Source organism: Bombina bombina, chromosome 1 (assembly GCF_027579735.1).
Source record: "Bombina bombina isolate aBomBom1 chromosome 1, aBomBom1.pri, whole genome shotgun sequence".
Lineage (NCBI taxonomy): Eukaryota > Metazoa > Chordata > Amphibia > Anura > Bombinatoridae > Bombina > Bombina bombina.
In genome coordinates this window covers 22757933-22776659 of record NC_069499.1, presented here as the reverse complement: position 1 = coordinate 22776659, position 18727 = coordinate 22757933, and the positions used below count along the sequence as shown (strand labels likewise).

The 18727-nt window shown below is 40.9% G+C and overlaps 1 protein-coding gene across 1 annotated transcript in view; it reads left to right on the top strand.

The window, feature by feature from the left end:
- Nucleotides 1-18727, top strand: part of BRF1 (BRF1 RNA polymerase III transcription initiation factor subunit) — a 687556-nt gene that overhangs the window by 207451 nt on the left and 461378 nt on the right. The window contains exons 4-6 of the mRNA XM_053697273.1: nucleotides 1380-1506; nucleotides 1665-1704; nucleotides 1782-1874. Of these exons, the coding sequence (XP_053553248.1) occupies nucleotides 1380-1506; nucleotides 1665-1704; nucleotides 1782-1874 (260 nt within the window). The remainder of the gene's footprint in view (nucleotides 1-1379; nucleotides 1507-1664; nucleotides 1705-1781; nucleotides 1875-18727) is intronic.

Genomic DNA, 18727 nt, shown 5'->3' with positions numbered 1-18727 from the left:
CCACGGTATGTGCTGATCTGTGTGATGTGCCAGCTGTATGTGCTGATCTGTGTGATGTGCCAGCTGTATGTGCTGATCTGTGTGATGTGCCACGGTATGTGCTGATCTGTGTGATGTGCCACGGTATGTGCTGATCTGTGTAATGTGCCAGCGGTATGTGCTGATCTGTGTAATGTGCCAGCGGTATGTGCTGATCTGTGTGATGTGCCAGCTGTATGTGCTGGTCTGTGTGATGTGCCAGCTGTATGTGCTGGTCTGTGTCATGTGCCAGTGGTATGTGCTGATCTGTGTGATGTGTTGGCTGTATGTGCTGATCTGTGTGATGTGCCACGATATGTGCTGATCTGTGTGATGTGCCAGCTGTATGTGCTGATCTGTGTAATGTGCCAGCGGTATGTGCTGATCTGTGTGATGTGCCAGAGGTATGTGCTGATCTGTATGATGTGCCAGAGGTATGTGCTAGTCTGTGTCATGTGCCAGTGGTATGTGCTGATCTGTGTGATGTGTTAGCTGTATGTGCTGATCTGTGTGATGTGCCACGGTATGTGCTGATCTGTGTGATGTGCCAGAGGTATGTGCTGATCTGTGTGATGTGTTAGCTGTATGTGCTGATCTGTGTGATGTGCCACGGTATGTGCTGATCTGTGTGATGTGCCAGAGGTATGTGCTGATCTGTGTGATGTATTAGCTGTATGTGCTGATCTGTGTGATGTGCCAGAGGTATGTGATGTATTAGCTGTATGTGCTGATCTGAGTGATGTGCCAGAGGTATGTTCTGATCTGTGTGATGTATTAGCTGTATGTGCTGATCTGTGTGATGTATTAGCTGTATGTGCTGATCTGTGTGATGTGCCAACTGTATGTGCTGATCTGTGTGATGTGCCACGGTATGTGCTGATCTGTGTCATGTGCCAGTGGTATGTGCAGATCTGTGTAATGTGTTAGCTGTATATGCTGATCTGTGTAATATGCCAGTGGTATGGGCAGATCTGTGTAATGTATTAACAGATCTGTGTAATGTGCCAACGGTATGGGCAGATCTGTGTAATGTGTTAGCGGTATGGGCAGATCTATGTGACGTGCCATCGGTATGTGCAGATCTGTGTGACGTGCCATCGGTATGTGCAGATCTGTGTGACGTGCCATCGGTATGTGCAGATCTGTGTGACGTGCCAGCGGTATGGGCAGATCTGTGTGACGTGCCAGCGGTATAGGCAGCTGGTATGGGCAGATCTGTGTGATGTGCCAGCGGTATGGGCAGATCTGTGTAACGTGTTAGCAGTATGGGCAGATCTGTGTAACGTGTTAGCAGTATGTGCTGATCTGTGTGATACATGATGCGCAAATAGTATTTATGACTTATTGTGTGTGCGTTTCAGGCTAACAGAGTTTGAAGACACCCCAACAAGTCAGCTAACGATAGATGAGTTTATGAAGGTTGACTTGGAGCAAGAATGTGACCCACCTTCCTTCACTGCTGGCCAGAGGAAGGTCAGACTACAACAGGTAAACTGTAAGAGATGGATATAGAACATTTAATCACTCAAATCAGGAATGAGGCTCATACAGCTAGAAGATATTGTTGTACAGACAATCATATTTCCAAGTAGCTGTTATTCTTGCATTTAGCCTATTAATAGCTTTGTATTTTATTCTGATTTCAGCTTGAACAGGAGTTGGCTAAGAAGCTTGATGACGTTGAAGGTAATCTAAAGATATTACACAGTTATGTTCACCCTTACTGTGCTCAGCTGCTTTTACATATACATTTGATATCGTAGGTGAAATATCAAGTTATCAGGACGAAATTGAAAATGAGCTGGAGCTCAGCCGACCGAAAGCCAAAGGAATGTACGCTTCTTTAGCAAAAGATGGTGAGCTTGCTTTCTTTTCACATCCCAGTTGATATATTATAGAATGTCTAGTGAGATACTGTCTTCCTTAAAAGGGCAAATAAAGGGACACCAATATAAATATTGACAGCAGATAAGAACCAACAAGTCTGCCTTTATTTTCTATAACCTTTTTAATTTGTATGTAGGATAACCTTATGCTAATCCCAGGGGTAGCTAACTCTGATTTTTGTTTTTTAATGCTGTTTTTTTTATTGCCATTTGTAAATGACATCTATGTTTACAAGATATTAAAAAAAAAAAAATATATATATATATATACTGTATATATTTACTGTGTATATATATATATATATATATATATATATATATACCTGTATGTTAAAAAAATTGTAAAATCTTCTTGATTTTCAACACCATAACCAATCAATTATCCTCTATGCATACTATCGTAATCCAGTTCCCTATATAGCCTGCTCGCTCCTTCAACTTGATCTGTAATGCACAAGCGTGTAATTCCCTCATGATGTCAGCACTAGTGTGCCAGGTTTCAGCACTGTCAACGAAGGAGCTTGTATTGTAAGGGGCATGCACTGTGTGTAGGTCGCACAGATCTTGGCCTTGTTGTGTCGATACACAGAGAGCAGAGCGCAGCTTGTCATTTTTTGTGACGTGTAGAATTTGAATTTGCTTTTCCGCTGAGTAAGGTTTAGCATGGCATAGGAGTTCTATTTCCTTCTTAATATGAGGAGAGTCCATGGCTTCATTCCTTATTTGTGCGAATAGGAGGAGGCAAAGACACCCTAGACAAAGGCTTAAATGCCTCCCCCACTTCACTCATTCCCCAGTCATTCTTTGCCTTTCGTCACAGGAGGTTGGCAGAGAAGTGTCAGAAGATTTCGGAATAGTTCCTTAGGAAGGGTATCTGCCCTTCGAGATGGGACTGGAGTTTTAAGTAGTCCTGTCAGCCTCTCAGTGAGAGCATTGATGAAAGTTAGAGTCTGGAGATACAGGGAGAGTCTTTTGCTGCCTGCTTTCTTCACTCAGTCCATGTCAGAAGCGCTGCTACAATCTGTCAAACTTGAAGGACTTTGTCACTGTTCCATGGCATAGATTCCGGTAAGATAGTTTCATTATTTTACACACATGTTAATGATAGAAGACAGGGTCACAGTGGGACTCCTTTATCTTTATGGAATCAAGGGTTAATATCTCCTGAGGGGGTTTTATCGTTTATTTAGAATCCCAGTTCTGATCTCGTATGACATGCCGGACCTGTTTTTTGTTTGCACACTCCTTTTCAGCTTATTACTTGTGGGCGCTTGCCTATTTTCTTTAATTTGCTATTCCGTTCGGATAGTTTTTAGTTGTTTTAGGTTTTTAGAGCTCTGGGTTGTTTTAGAAACTCTTCTTAGAAAGATATTTCGTCACATGGGATTGTTGATACTATCAACTTTGATGGTCGAGATTGTTGGAGAGTTCCGGTGGAAGCTTATAGATTTCTGCTCGGGTTGATAGTTCCCCCAATATTTTTTGAGAAAATTTTAAGCCTCGGAGCTTAATTTCTTTAAAGTGAATGTAAATTTTTCAGGTTTGTATAATATAGTTTGGTAGGGAATCATACGATTAAGCATACCGCCACAATAAATTTTTAATATAATCTATGATTTCGTTTTTATGATATATATTTAATATCGATCATTCACTTACCCGCTCCTCCCACTCACTGTTTGCTAGTTTTCCTCCATATTACGTAAACAGCGGTCCCACCCGCTGTTTATGTATCGGCACTGCGCGCTCCTGTGTATATTTTGCATTGCGCATGCGTTACTCATATATGGCATTCTCTTCATAAACATAGTTGGTGACATAGCTAAAATAAATAAAACGTATATACGGAGCCCTTTCAGATCCACTAATACAAGCGTTACAATACAGAGGAAATGACAGGACTCCGTATATAATCCTATTGCAACGCCGTGTTTACTTCTATTGCGCATGCGCGAAATGTGCACAAGCTTACAATAGATTAGCTCTGCACCGCAAACGAACGCATGCGCAATAAGGACATATTACGTCATGGTAAGGGGGTGGGTCCCCCCGTGGTTAGAGCCGTTATTGGCTATTAAGAAGTCAATCAAAAAAGGCAGCAACGGAGCGTGAATGCCGGGAGGAGGATGATTTTGCCGAAAATTAATAGAAGATTAAGAAAATACAGGTATCCATTAGAAAACGTAAAATTTGATGAATGAAAGTCAGGTTATTTTGGGATAACTGTTACACAGCTGTTTAGACAGGAGGCTGACTTTACAATCACTTTAATTTGATTATTCAGTTCTAGATTTTCTGGAACTTAAGAAGTTTTGTTTTATCCCTGAAGCGTTCCGGAAGATACGTTGTATCCTAGTTGACAGGCAGGTCCTGTTGTGGATACTAGTTGGGTCTGTTCCTTCTTTCTACTTAAGAGAAGGAGTTTTTTTTCTAGATTTCCGGTCCAAGTACAGCAGGCCCATCTATCCTAGTTAACAGGCTGGACCTGTTTAGGTATTATCTGGGATGGGTGCTTGATACTGGATCATATGGATCTAGGGGTCCTAGAGGCTGGAACTAAGCTTCTTTCTTACATTTAATTAGCAAGAGTCCATGAGCTAGTGACGTATGGGATATACATTCCTACCAGGAGGGGCAAAGTTTCCCAAACCTCAAAATGCCTATAAATACACCCCTCACCACACCCACAATTGAGTTTTAAAAACTTTGCCTCCCATGGAGGTGGTGAAGTAAGTTTGTGCTAGATTCTACGTTGATATGCGCTTCGCAGCAGGCTGGAGCCCGGTTTTCCTCTCAGTGTGCAGTGAATGTCAGAGGGATGTGAAGAGAGTATTGCCTATTTGAATACAATGGTCTTCCTCTAGGGGATGTATTTCATAGGTTCTCTGTTATCGGTCGCAGAGATTTCTTCTCCTACCTCCCTTTTCAGATCGACGATATACTCTTATATATCATTACCTCTACTGATTCTCGTTTCAGTACTGGTTTGGCTACCTACTATATGTAGATGAGTGTCTTAGGGTAAGTAAGTCTTATTTTATTATGACACTCTAAGCTTTGGTTGGGCACTTTATATGTAAAGTTCTAAATATATGTCTTTAAACTTATATTTGCCATGATTCAGGATAATCAGTATTCCTTCTTTAAGACAGTCAGTTTCATTATTTGGGATAATGCATATGAATAAATATTTTTTTCTTACCTTTAAAAAATTTTCAATTGATTTTTTTCCCTGTGGGCTGTTAGGCTTGCGGGGGCTGAAAATGCTACAATTTATTGCGTCATTCTTGGCACAGACTTTTTTGGCGCAAAAATTTTGTTATTTCCGGCGCCCTAATTGACGCCGGAAGTTTGTTCGTGGTTGCGTCATTTTTTGACGTATGTGTTCAGACTTTTTTTGCGCCAAAAATGTGGGCGTCGTTTTTTTCGGCGTCACAGGATGTGGCGTCATACTTGGCGCCAAAAAATATGGGCGTTGTACTTGGCGTCAATAATGTGGGCGTCATTCTTGGCGCCAAAAAATGTGGGCGTCATTCTTGTCTCCACCTTTTTTTCACATTATTTCAGTCTCATTTTTCATTGCTTCTGGTTGCTAGAGGCTTGTTCATTTGGCATTTTTTCCCATTCCTGAAACTGTCATTTAAGGAATTTGATAATTTTGCTTTATATGTTGTTTTTTCTATTACATATTGCAAGATGTCTCAACCTGACCCTGGATCAGAATCTACTTCTGGAAAGACGCTGCCTGATGCTGGTTCTACCAAAGTTAAGTGCATCTGTTAACTGTTCCTCCGGCTGTAGTTTGTGATAACTGTCATGATAAACTTTCTAAAGCAGATTGTGTTTCCATTAGTAATAATCCATTACCTGTTGTTGTTCCTTCAACATCTAATGTTCAGGATGTCCCTGTTAATGTAAAAGAATTTGTTTCTAAATCTATTAGGAAGGCTCTGTCTGTTATTCCTCCTTCCAGTAAATGTAAAAGGTCTTTTAAAACTTCTCATATTTCAGATGAATTTTTAAGTGACCGCCATCATTCTGACTTATCTGTTTCTGATGAGGATCTATCTGGTTCAGAAGATTCTGCCTCAGATATTGACACTGATAAATCTTCATATTTATTTAAGATGGAGTTTATTCGTTCTTTACTTAAAGAAGTGTTAATTGCATTAACAAGAGTCTAGTCCTCTTGTAGTTATTCCAGAAGTTTTTCCAGTTCCTGATGCTATTTCAGAAGTAATTTCTAGGGAATGGAATAGTCTGGGTACTTCATTTACCCCTTCTCAAAGGTTTAAGAAATTGTACCCTGTGCCATCTGATAGATTAGAGTTTTGGGACAAAATCCCTAAAGTTGATGGGGCTATCTCTACTCTTGCTAAACGTACTACTATTCCTACGGCGGATAGTACTTCCTTTAAGGATCCTTTAGATAGGAAGCTTGAATCCTTTCTAAGGAGAGCTTATTTATGTTCAGGTAATCTTCTTAGACCTGCTATTTCTTTGGCTGATGTTGCTGCAGCTTCTACTTTCTGGTTGAAGGCTTTAGCGCAACAAGTGTCAGACCATAATGCTTATAGCATTGTTAAACTTCTTCAACATGCTAATAACTTTATTTGTGATGCCATTTTTGATATCATTAGAATTGATGTCAGGTATATGTCTTTAGCTATTTTAGCTAGAAGAGCTTTATGGCTTAAATCTTGGAATGCAGATATGACTTCTAAGTCAACTTTGCTTTCTCTTTCTTTCCAAGGTAATAAATTATTTGGTTCACAGTTGGATTCTATTATTTCAACTGTTACTGGGGGGAAAGGAACCTTTTTGCCTCAGGACAAAAAATCTAAAGGTAAATACAGGGCTACTAATCGTTTTCGTTCCTTTCGTCAGAAACCTTCTCCAGTCTGGAATAAATCCAAGCTTTTTAGAAAGTCAAAACCAGCTCCCAAATCCGCATGAAGGTGCGGCCCTCATTCCAGCACAGCTGGTAGGGGGCAGGTTACGATTTTTCAAAGATGTTTTGATCAATTCGATTCACAATCTTTGGGTTCAGAACATTGTTTCTCAAGGGTACAGAATAGGTTTCAAGGTAAGACCACCTGTGAGAAGATTTTTACTCTCTCGCATTCCAGTAAACCCAGTGAAGGCTCAGGCATTTCTGAAATGTGTTTCAGATCTAGAGTTGGCTGGGGTAATTGTGCCAGTTCCAGTTCTGGAACGGGGTCTGGGGTTTTACTCAAATCTATTCATTGTACCAAAGAAGGAGAATTCCTTCAGACCAGTTCTGGATCTAAAAATATTGAATCGTTATGTAAGGATACCAACATTCAAAATGGTGACTATAAGGACTATTCTGCCTTTTGTTCAGCAAGGGCATTATATGTCCACAATAGATTTACAGGATGCATATCTTCATATTCCAATTTATCCAGATCACTTATCAGTTTCTGAGATTCTCTTTTCTAGACAATCATTACCAGTTTGTTGCCCTTCCGTTTGGCCTAGCAACAGCTCCAAGGATCTTTTCAAAGATTCTCGGTGCCCTTCTCTCTGTAATCAGAGAACAGGGTATTGCGGTATTTCCTTATTTGGACGATATCTTGGTACTTGCTCAGTCTTTACATTCTGCAGTATCTCATACGAATCAACTTATGTCGTTTCTTCAAAGACATGGTTGGAAGATCAATTTACCAAAGAGTTCTTTAATTCCTCAGACAAAGGTAACCTTTTTGGGTTTTCAAATAGACTCAGTGTCCATGACTTTGTCTCTAACAGAAAAGAGACGTCTGAAGTTGGTTTCAGCTTGTCGAAACCTTCAGTCTCAATCGTTCCCTTCGGTAGCTTTGTGCATGGAAATTCTAGGTCTCATGACTGCTGCATCGGACGCGATCCCCTTTGCTCGTTTTCACATGAGACCTCTTCAGCTTTGTATGCTGAACCAGTGGTGCAGGGATTATACAAAGATATCACAAATAATATCCTTAAATCCCAATGTTCAATCTTCTCTGACTTGGTGGTTGAATCACCATCGTCTAATTCAAGGGGCCTCTTTTGTTTGTCCAACCTGGACTATAATCTCAACAGATGCAAGTCTTTCAGGTTAGGGAGCTGTATGGGGATCTCTGACAGCGCAGGGGGTTTGGGAATCTCAGGAGGCGAGATTACCAATCGACATTTTGGAACTCCGTGCGATTTTCAGAGCTCTTCAGTTCTGGCCTCTTCTAAAGAGAGAATCGTTTGTTTTCAGACAGACAATGTCACAACTGTGGCGTATGTCAATCATCAAGGTGGGACTCACAGTCCTCAAGCTATGAAAGAAGTATCTCGGATACTTGTATGGGCGGAATCCAGCTCCTGTCTGATTTCTGCGGTTCACATCCCAGGTGTAGACAATTGGGAAGCGGATTATCTCAGTCGCCAGACGTTACATCCGGGCGAATGGTCTCTTCACCCAGAGGTATTTCTTCAGATTGTTCAAATCTGGGGACTTCCAGAAATAGATCTGATGGCCTCTCATCTAAACAAGAAACTTCCCAGGTATCTGTCCAGATCCAGGGATCCTCAGGCGGAAGCAGTGGACGCGTTGTTGCTTCCTTGGAATTATCATCCTGACTATATCTTTCCGCCTCTAGTTCTTCTTTTTTTTAAAGGTATTTCCAAAATTCTAATGGAACGTTCGTTTGTACTGCTGGTGGCTCCAGCATGGCCTCACAGGTTTAGGTATGCGGATCTCATTCGGATGGCCAGTTGCCAACCTTGGACACTTCCGTTAAGACCAGACCTTCTATCTCAAGGCCCATTTTTCCATCAGGATCTCAAATCATTAAATTTGAAGGTATGGAAATTGAACGCTTGATTCTTAGTCATAGAGGTTTCTCTGACTCAGTAATTAATACTATGTTACAGGCTCGTAAATCTGTATCTAGGAAGATTTATTATCGAGTCTGGAAGACTTACATTTCTTGGTGTTCTTCTCATAAATTCTCCTGGCATTCTTTTAGAATTCCTAGAATTTTACAGTTTCTTCAGGATGGTTTGGATAAAGGTTTGTCTGCAAGTTCTTTGAAAGGACAAATCTCTGCTCTTTCTGTTCTTTTTCACAGAAAGATTGCTAATCTTCCTGATATTCATTGTTTTGTACAGGCTTTGGTTCGTATCAAACCTGTCATTAAGTCAATCTCTCCTCCTTGGAGTCTTAATTTGGTTCTGAGGGCTTTACAGGCTCCTCCGTTTGAACCTATGCATTCTCTGGATATTAAATTACTTTCTTGGAAAGTTTTGTTCCTTTTGGCCATCTCTTCTGCTAGAAGAGTTTCTGAGTTATCTGCTCTTTCTTGTGAATCTCCTTTTCTGATTTTTCATCAGGATAAGGCGATGTTGCGGACTTCATTTCAATTTTTACCTAAGGTTGTGAATTCTAACAACATTAGTAGAGAAATTGTTGTCCCTTCATTGTGTCCTAATCCTAAGAATTCTCTGGAGAGATCTTTACATTCTTTGGATGTAGTAAGAGCTTTGAAATATTATGTTGAAGCTACTAAAGATTTTAGAAAGAATTCTAGTCTATTTGTTATCTTTTCTGGTTCCAGGAAAGGTCAGAAAGCTTCTGCCATTTCTTTGGCGTCTTGGTTAAAGTCTTTGATTCATCATGCTTATGTGGAGTCGGGTAAGTCCCCGCCTCAAAGGATTACGGCTCATTCTACTAGGTCAGTTTCCACTTCCTGGGCTTTTAGGAATGAAGCTTCTGTTGATCAGATTTGCAAAGCAGCAACTTGGTCTTCTTTGCATACTTTTACTAAATTCTACCATTTTGATGTTTTCTCTTCTTCTGAAGCTGTTTTTGGTAGAAAAGTACTTCAGGCAGCTGTTTCAGTTTGATTCTTCTGCTTATAATTTCAGTTTTTTTCATTATAAGATTAAAACTTTTGATTTGGGTTGTGGATTATTTTTTCAGCGGAATTGGCTGTCTTTATTTTATCCCTCCCTCTCTAGTGACTCTTGCGTGGAAGTTCCACATCTTGGGTATCTGCTATCCCATACGTCACTAGCTCATGGACTCTTGCTAATTACATGAAAGAAAACATAATTTATGTAAGAACTTACCTGATCATTTCTTTCATACTAGCAAGAGTCCATGAGGCCCACCCTTTTTATGGTGGTTATGATTTTTTTGTATAAAGCACAATTATTCCAATTCCTTATTTCTCTTGTTAAGTGTATCCAGTCCACGGATCATCCACTTGTGGGATATTCTCCTCCCCAACAGGATGTTGCAAGAGGATCACCCACAGCAGAGCTGCTATATAGCTCCTCCCCTCACTGTCATATCCAGTCATTCTCTTGCAACTCTCAACAAAGATGGATGTAGTAAGAGGAGTGTGGTGTTTTATAGTTAGTTTCTTAACTTCAATCAAAAGTTTGTTATTTTTAAATGGTACCGGAGTGTACTGTTTTATCAAAGGCAGCATTAGAAGAAGAATCTGCCTGTGATTTCTATGATCTTAGCAGAAGTAACTAAGATCCATTGCCGTTCTCACATATTCTGAGGAGTGAGGTAACTTCAGAGGGGGAATGGTGTGCAGGTTTCCCTGCAATAAGGTATGTGCAGTAAACATATTTCTAGGGATGGAATTTGCTAGAAAAATGCTGCTGATACCGGATTAATGTAAGTTAAGCCTAAATGCAGTGATTTAATAGCGACTGGTATCAGGCTTATTAACAGAGATACATACTCTTATAAAAGTGTAATATAAAACGTTTGCTGGCATGTTAATCGTTTTTATATATGTTTGGTGACAAAACTTATTAGGGCCTAGTTTTTCTCCACATGGCTGGCTTGATTTTTGCCTAGAAACAGTTTCCTGAGGCTTTCCACTGTTGTAATATGAGTGGGAGGGGCCTATTTTAGCGCTTTTCTGCGCAGCTAAAATTACAGACAGAGACACTCAGCTTCCTCCTGCATGATACAGGACATCTCTGAAGGGCTCAAAAGGCTTCAAAAGTCGTGTTTGAGGAGGGTAACAACCACAGTAGACTGTGGCAGTTGTGACTGTTGAAAAAACGTTTTTTTGTCATTTATTAATCCGTTTTTGGTTTTAAGGGGTTAATTATCCATTTGCAAGTGGGTGCAATGCTCTGCTAACTAGTTACATACACTGTAAAAAATTTTGTTAGTGTAACTGCCTTTTTTCACTGTTATTTCAAATTTTGTTTAAATTTGTTTCTCTTAAAGGCACAGTAACGTTTTTTATATTGCTTGTTAACTTGGTTTAAAGTGTTTTCCAAGCTTGCTAGTCTCATTGCTAGTCTGTATAAACATGTCTGACACAGAGGAAAATACTTGTTCATTATGTTTAAAAGCCATGGTGGAGCCCCATAGGAGAATGTGTACTAAATGTATTGATTTCACCTTAAACAGTAAAAATCAGTCTTTATCTATAAAAGAATTGTCACCAGAGGGGTCTGTCGAGGGAGAAGTTATGCCGACTAACTCTCCCCACGTGTCGGACCCTTCGCCTCCCGCTCGAGGGACGCACGCTAATATGGCGCCAAGTACATCAGGGATGCCCATAGCGATTACTTTGCAGGACATGGCTGCAATCATGAATAATACCCTGTCACAAGTATTAGCCAGATTGCCAGAATTAAGAGGCAAGCGCGATAGCTCTGGGGTTAGACGAGATACAGAGCGCGTAGATGCTGTAAGAGCCATGTCTGATACTGCGTCACGCTATGCAGAACCTGAGGACGGAGAGCTTCAGTCTGTGGGTGACGTCTCTGAATCGGGGAGACCTGATTCAGAGATTTCTAATTTTAAATTTAAGCTTGAGAACCTCCGTGTATTGCTTGGGGAGGTATTAGCTGCTCTGAATGACTGTGACACAATTGCAGTGCCAGAGAAATTGTGTAGGCTGGATAAATATTTTGCAGTACCGGTGAGTACTGATGTTTTTCCAATACCTAAAAGGCTTACAGAAATCATTAGTAAGGAGTGGGATAGACCCGGTGTGCCCTTTTCCCCACCTCCTATATTTAGAAAAATGTTTCCAATAGATGCCACTACACGGGACTTATGGCAGACAGTACCTAAGGTGGAGGGAGCAGTTTCTACTTTAGCAAAGCGTACCACTATCCCAGTTGAGGACAGTTGTGCTTTTTCAGATCCAATGGATAAAAAAATTAGAGGGTTACCTTAAGAAAATGTTTGTTCAACAAGGTTTTATTTTACAGCCCCTTGCATGCATTGCGCCTGTCACTGCTGCGGCGGCATTCTGGTTTGAGGCCCTGGAAAAGTGCAGTTCTGGAGGCCATATCTTCAGAAGGATATTAACAAACTTGAATCTGTGCAAAGGAGGGCTACCAAAATGGTACATGGTCTAAAAAATAAAACTTACCAGGATAGGCTCAATGACCTAAATATGTATAGCTTAGAGGAGAGAAGGGAAAGAGGTGATATGATAGCAACTTTCAAGTACATTAAAGGGTTTAGTAAAACTGAGGCTGTGGGTATTTTACATAAAATGGAAAATTCAAGAACAAGGGGTCATGAGCTCAAGCTAAAGGGTAGTAGATTCAGGAGTAATTTGAGGAAGCACTTCTTTACAGAAAGAGTGATTGATTTATGGAATAAACTTCCTCAAGAGGTAGTAGCAACAAACACTGTGGGGGACTTTAAAAATGCATGGGACAAGCATAGGGCTATCCTACGAACTAGATAAGTTTATACTGTTAGGTAAGGTGGGGCAGACTTGCTGGGCCTATGGCTCTTATCTGCCGTCAATATCTATGTTTCTATGAAGGAGCGGCCCCCTATCCGATAACGGATCTAGTAGTGGGCAGACTCTCTCTCTTCGCCCAGGCTTGGGCATGAGATGTTCAGGATCCCTGGGCGTTGGAGATCATATCTCAGGGATATCTTCTGGACTTCAAAGCTTCTCCCCCACAAGGGAGATTTCACCTTTCAAGATTATCTGCAGACCAGATAAAGAAAGAGGCATTCCTCAACTGCGTGCAAGACCTCCTTGTAATGGGAGTGATACGTCAAGTTCTGCGGACGGAACAAGGACAAGGATTTTATTCAAATCTGTTTGTGGTTCCCAAAAAAGAGGGAACCTTCAGACCAATTTTGGATTTAAGATTCTAAACAAATTCCTCAGAGTTCCATCATTCAAGATGGAAACTATTCGAACCATCCTACCCATGATCCAAGAGGGTCAGTACATGACCACAGTGGACTTAAAGGATGCCTACCTTCACATTCCGATTCACAAGAATCATCATCGATTCCTGAGGTTTGCCTTTCTAGACAGGCATTACCAGTTTGTAGCTCTCCCATTCGGGTTGGCTACAGCCCCAAGAATTTTTACAAAGGTTCTGGGCTCACTTCTGGCGGTTCTAAGACCGCGAGGCATAGCGGTGGCTCCTTACCTGGACGACATCCTGATACAGGCGTCCAGCTTTCAAATTGCCAAGTCTCATACAGAGATAGTTCTGGCATTTCTGAGGTCGCATGGGTGGAAAGTGAACGAAGAAAAGAGTTCTCTATCCCCTCACACAAGGGTTCCATTCCTAGGGACTCTGATAAATTCTATAGAAATGAAAATTTACCTGACGGAGTCCAGGTTATCAAAACTTCTAAATGCTTGCCGTGTTCTTCACTCCATTCCACGCCCCACGGTGGCTCAGTGCATGGAAGTAATCGGCTTAATGGTAGCGGCGATGGACATAGTACCATTTGCCCGCCTGCATCTCAGACCGCTGCAATTATGCATGCTCAGTCAGTGGAATGGGGATTACACAGATTTGTCCCCTCTACTAAATCTGGACCAGGAAACCAGAGCTTCTCTTCTCTGGTGGTTATCTCGGTCCATCTGTCCAAAGGTATGACCTTTCACAGGCCAGATTGGACCATTGTAACAACAGACGCCAGCCTGCTAGGTTGGGGTGCAGTCTGGAACTCCCTGAAGGCTCAGGGTTCATGGACCCAGGAGGAGAAACTCCTCCCAATAAATATTCTGGAGTTAAGAGCAATATTCAATGCTCTTCTAGCTTGGCCTCAGTTAGCAAAACTGAGGTTCATCAGATTTCAGTCGGACAACATCACGACTGTGGCTTACATCAACCATCAAGGGGGGACCAGGAGTTCCCTAGCGATGTCCGAAGTCTCCAGGATAATTCGCTGGGCAGAGACTCACTCTTGCCACCTGTCAGCGATCCATATCCCAGGGGTAGAGAACTGGGAGGCGGATTTTCTAAGTCGTCAGACTTTTCATCCGGGGGAGTGGGAACTCCATCCGGAGGTGTTTGCTCAATTGGTGCTCCGTTGGGGCAAACCAGAACTGGATCTCATGGCATCTCGCCAGAACGCCAAGCTTCCTTGTTACGGATCCAGGTCCAGGGACCCAGAAGCGGCACAAATAGATGCTCTAGTAGCGCCCTGGTTCTTCAACCTGGCTTATGTGTTTCCACCGTTTCCTCTGCTCCCTCGTCTGATTGCCAAGATCAAACAGGAGAGAGCATCGGTGATATTGATTGCGTGGCCACGCAGGACCTGGTATGCAGACCTAGTGGACATGTCATCCTTTCCACCATGGACTCTGCCTCTGAGACAAGACCTTCTAATACAAGGTCCTTTCAATCATCCGAATCTACTTTCTCTGAGACTGACTGCATGGAGATTGAACGCTTGATTCTATCAAAGCGTGGCTTCTCCGAGTCAGTAATTGATACCCTATTACAGGCACGAAAGCCTGTTACCAGGAAAATTTACCACAAGATATGGCGTAAATATCTTCATTGGTGTGAATCCAAGAATTACTCATGGAGTAGGGTTAGGATTCCTAGAATATTGTCCTTACTCCAAGAGGGTTTGGATAAAGGATTATCAGATAGTTCTTTAAAAGGGCAGATTTCTGCTCTGTCTATTCTTTTACACAAGCGTCTGGCAGAAGTTCCAGACGTTCAAGCTTTTTGTCAGGCTTTAGTTAGAATTAAGCCTGTGTTTAAACCTGTTGCTCCCCCATGGAGCTTAAACTTGGTTCTTAAAGTTCTTCAAGGGGTTCCGTTTGAACCCCTTCATTCTATTGATATCAAACTTCTATCATGGAAAGTTCTTTTTCTGATGGCTATTTCCTCGGCTCGAAGAGTCTCGGAGTTATCTGCCTTACATTGTGATTCTCATTATCTGATCTTTCATTCAGATAAAGTAGTTCTGCGTACAAAACCTGGGTTTTTACCCAAGGTGGTTTCTAACAAGAATATCAATCAGGAGATTGTTGTTCCGTCATTATGCCCTAATCCTTCTTTAAAGAAGGAACGCCTTTTGCATAATCTAGATGTAGTCCGTGCATTGAAGTTTTACTTGCAGGCTACTAAAGATTTTCGTCAAACATCTAACCTGTTTGTTGTTTACTCTGGACAGAGGAGAGGTCAAAAGGCCTCGGCAACCTCTCTTTCCTTTTGACTTCGGAGTATAATCCGTTTAGCGTATGAGACTGCTGGACAGCAGCCCCCTGAAAGAATTACAGCTCATTCTACTAGAGCTGTGGCTTCCATCTGGGCCTTTAAAAATGAGGCCTCTGTTGAACAGATTTGCAAGGCTGCGACTTGGTCTTCGCTTTATACCTTTTAAAAATTTTAAAAATTTGATACTTTTGCTTCTTCGGAGGCTGTTTTTGGGAGAAAGGTTCTACAGGCAGTGGTTCCTTCCGTTTAAGTTCCTGCCTTGTCCCTCCCATCATCCGTGTACTTTAGCTTTGGTATTGGTATCCCACAAGTAATGGATGATCCGTGGACTGGATACACTTAACAAGAGAAAACATAATTTATGCTTACCTGATAAATTTATTTCTCTTGTAGTGTATCCAGTCCACGACCCGCCCTGTCCTTTTAAGGCAGGTCTAAATTTTAATTAAACTTCAGTCACCACTGCACCCTATAGTTTCTCCTTTCTCGATTTGTTTCGGTCGAATGACTGGATATGACAGTGAGGGGAGGAGCTATATAGCAGCTCTGCTGTGGGTGATCCTCTTGCAACGTCCTGTTAGGGAGGAGAATATCCCACAAGTAATGGATGATCCGTGGACTGGATACACTACAAGAGAAATAAATTTATCAGGTAAGCATAAATTATGTTTCTTTCATGTAATTAGCAAGAGTCCATGAGCTAGTGACGTATGGGATATACATTCCTACCAGGAGGGGCAAAGTTTCCCAAACCTTAAAATGCCTATAAATACACCCCTCACCACACCCACAATTCAGTTTTACAAACTTTGCCTCCGATGGAGGTGGTGAAGTAAGTTTGTGCTAGATTCTACGTTGATATGCGCTCCGCAGCAAGTTGGAGCCCGGTTTTCCTCTCAGCGTGCAGTGAATGTCAGAGGGATGTGAGGAGAGTATTGCCTATTTTGAATGCAGTGATCTCCTTCTAAGGGGTCTATTTCATAGGTTCTCTGTTATCGGTCGTAGAGATTCATCTCTTACCTCCCTTTTCAGATCGACGATATACTCTTATATATACCATTACCTCTGCTGATTCTCGTTTCAGTACTGGTTTGGCTATCTGCTATATGTAGATGAGTGTCCTGGGGTAAGTAAGTCTTATTTTCTGTGACACTCCTAGCTATGGTTGGGCACTTTGTTTATAAAGTTCTAAATATATGTATTCAAACATTTATTTGCCTTGACTCAGAATGTTCAACTTTCCTTATTTTCAGACAGTCAGTTTCATATTTGGGATAATGCATTTTAATTTAACATATTTTACCTTTAAATTTGACTTTTTCCCTGTGGGCTGTTAGGCTCGCGGGGGCTGAAAATGCTTCATTTTATTGCGTCATTTTTGGCGCGGACTTTTTTGGCGCAAGAATTCTATTTCCGTTTCCGGCGTCATACGTGTCGCCGGAAGTTGCGTCATTCTTTGACGTTATTTTGCGCCAAAAATGTCGGCGTTCCGGATGTGGCGTCATTTTTGGCGCCAAAAGCATTTAGGCGCCAAATAATGTGGGCGTCTTTTTTGGCGCTAAAAAATATGGGCGTCATTTTTGTCTCCACATTATTTAAGTCTCATTATTTATTGCTTCTGGTTGCTAGAAGCTTGTTCACTGGCATTTTTTTCCCATTCCTGAAACTGTCATTTAAGGAATTTGATCAATTTTGCTTTATATGTTGTTTTTTTCTTTTACATATTGCAAGATGTTCCACGTTGCAACTGAGTCAGAAGTTACTACAGGAAAATCACTGCACAGTGCTGGAGCTACCAAGCTAAGTCTGCTATAAACTTTTGGTATCTGTTTCTCCAGCTGTTATTTGTATTGCATGTCATGTCACACTTATTAATGCAGATAAAATTTCCTTTAGTACTGTTACATTACCTGTTGCTGTTCCGTCAACATCTAATTTTCAGAGTGTTCCTGATAACATAAGAGATTTTATTTATTTTAAATCCATTAAGAAGGCTATGTCTGTTATTTCTCCTTCTAGTATACATAAAAGTCTTTTAAAACTTCTCTTTTTTTCAGATGAATTTTTAAATGATCATCATCATTCTGATACTGATAATGGTTCTTCTGGTTCAGAGGTTTCTGTCTCAGAGGTTGATGATGATAAATCTTTGTATTTGTTCAAGATGGAATTTATTCGTTCTTTACTTAAAGAAGTGTTATTTGCATTAGAAATAGAGGATTCTGGTCCTCTTGATACTAAATGTAAACGTTTAAATAAGGTTTTTAAATCTCCTGTAGTTATTCCAAAAGTGTTTTATCTCCCTGATGCTATTTCTGAAGTAATTTCCAGGGAATGGAATAATTTGGGTAATTTATTTACTCCTTCTAGACGTTTAAGCAAATTATATCCTGTGCCATCTGACAGATTAGAGTTTTTTGGGACAAAAATCCCTAAGGTTATGGGGCTGTCTCTACTCCTGCTAATGTACTACTATTCCTATGGCAGATAGTACTTCATTTAAGGATCCTTTAGATAGGAAAATTGAATCCTTTCTAAGAAAAGCTTACTTATGTTCAGGTAATCTTCTTAGACCTGCTATATTTTTAGCGGATGTTGCTGCAGCTTCAACTTTTTGGTTAGAAGCTTTAGCGCAACAAGTAACAGATCATAATTTTATAGCATTATTATTATTCTATAACATGCTAATAATTTTATTGGTGATACCATCTTTTGATATCATTAGAGTTGATGTCAGGTATATGTATCTAGCTATTTTAGCTAGAAAAGCTTTATGGATTAAACGTGGAATGCTGACATGTCTTCTTTCTGTAATCAGAGAATAGGATTTTGGTATTTCCTTATTTGGACGATATCTTGGTACTTGCTCAGTCTTCTCATTTTCGTAGAATCTCATACGAATCGACTTGTGTTGTTTCTTCAAGTTCATGGTTGGAGGATCAATTTACCAATCAGTTCATTGATTCCTCAGACAAGGGTAACCTTTTTAGGTTTCTAGATAAATTCAGTGTCTATGACTCTGTCCTTGTCAGACAAGAGAAGTTTAACATTGATATCAGCTTGTCAAAACCTTCAGTCACAATCATTCCCTTTGGTAGCCTTATGCATGGAAATGTTGGGTCTTAGGACTGCCGCATCAGATGCGATCTCCTTTGCTCGTTTTCACATGCGACCTCTTCAGCTCTGTATGCTGAACCAATGGTGCAGGGATTACTCAAAGATATCTCAATTAATATCTTTAAACCGATTTTACGACACTCTCTGACATGGTGGACAGATCACCATCGTTTAGTTCAGGGGGCTTCTTTGTTCTTCCGACCTGGACTATAATCTCAACAGATGCTAGTTTTACAGGTTGGGGA